We start from the raw sequence: 501 nt of genomic DNA, 5'->3' as shown, positions 1-501 counted from the left end.
TTCCATCGCTCCTTTCCCGTACTGCTCTTGGCAGGAGCCGGGCGAGCCGGCACTGCACATGGCCGTGCACCACGCCGACAGGTCATCTCTTCCTCTGGTGGACTTCATCATCCAGAACGGGTATGTCCCCTGCCCTCTCCCCCTGCAGGAGCACAGGGGGCTGGTGCTTGCGTGCCCTTGAGCCTTGAGTTTCTTGCTGGTGGCCCTGCGCAGGGGGATGCTGGACCGGGTGACACAGGACGGGAACACGGCTTTGCACTACAGCGCGCTCTACAACCAGCCCAACTGCCTCAAGCTGCTCCTGAAGGGCAAAGCCACCTTCACCACGGGTATGGGGCTGGGACAGGGGGTTGGGGTTCTCCAGTTCCCCAGAGCAGGGCTGTGACTGGGACCCATCCCCTTTTGTCCCTCTGGCAGTAAATGCAGCAGGAGAGACGGCTTTGGACGTGGCAAGGAGGCTGAAACACACCGAGTGTGAGGAGCTGGTAGGGGGGGTGAAGG

General features: G+C 62.3%; 1 protein-coding gene across 1 annotated transcript in view; it reads left to right on the top strand.

The window, feature by feature from the left end:
- Nucleotides 1–485, top strand: part of ASAP3 (ArfGAP with SH3 domain, ankyrin repeat and PH domain 3) — a gene marked incomplete at both ends in the record, with an annotated part of 9641 nt that extends 9156 nt beyond the window's left edge. The window contains 3 exons of the mRNA XM_010019652.1: nt 6–120; nt 214–329; nt 418–485. Coding sequence (XP_010017954.1) covers nt 6–120; nt 214–329; nt 418–485 — 299 coding nt within the window. The remainder of the gene's footprint in view (nt 1–5; nt 121–213; nt 330–417) is intronic.
- Nucleotides 486–501: the final 16 nt, after the last annotated feature.

Source organism: Nestor notabilis, unplaced genomic scaffold, assembly GCF_000696875.1.
Source record: "Nestor notabilis isolate BGI_N333 unplaced genomic scaffold, ASM69687v1 scaffold21048, whole genome shotgun sequence".
Lineage (NCBI taxonomy): Eukaryota > Metazoa > Chordata > Aves > Psittaciformes > Psittacidae > Nestor > Nestor notabilis.
This window is presented reverse-complemented; position numbering and strand designations above follow the sequence as displayed.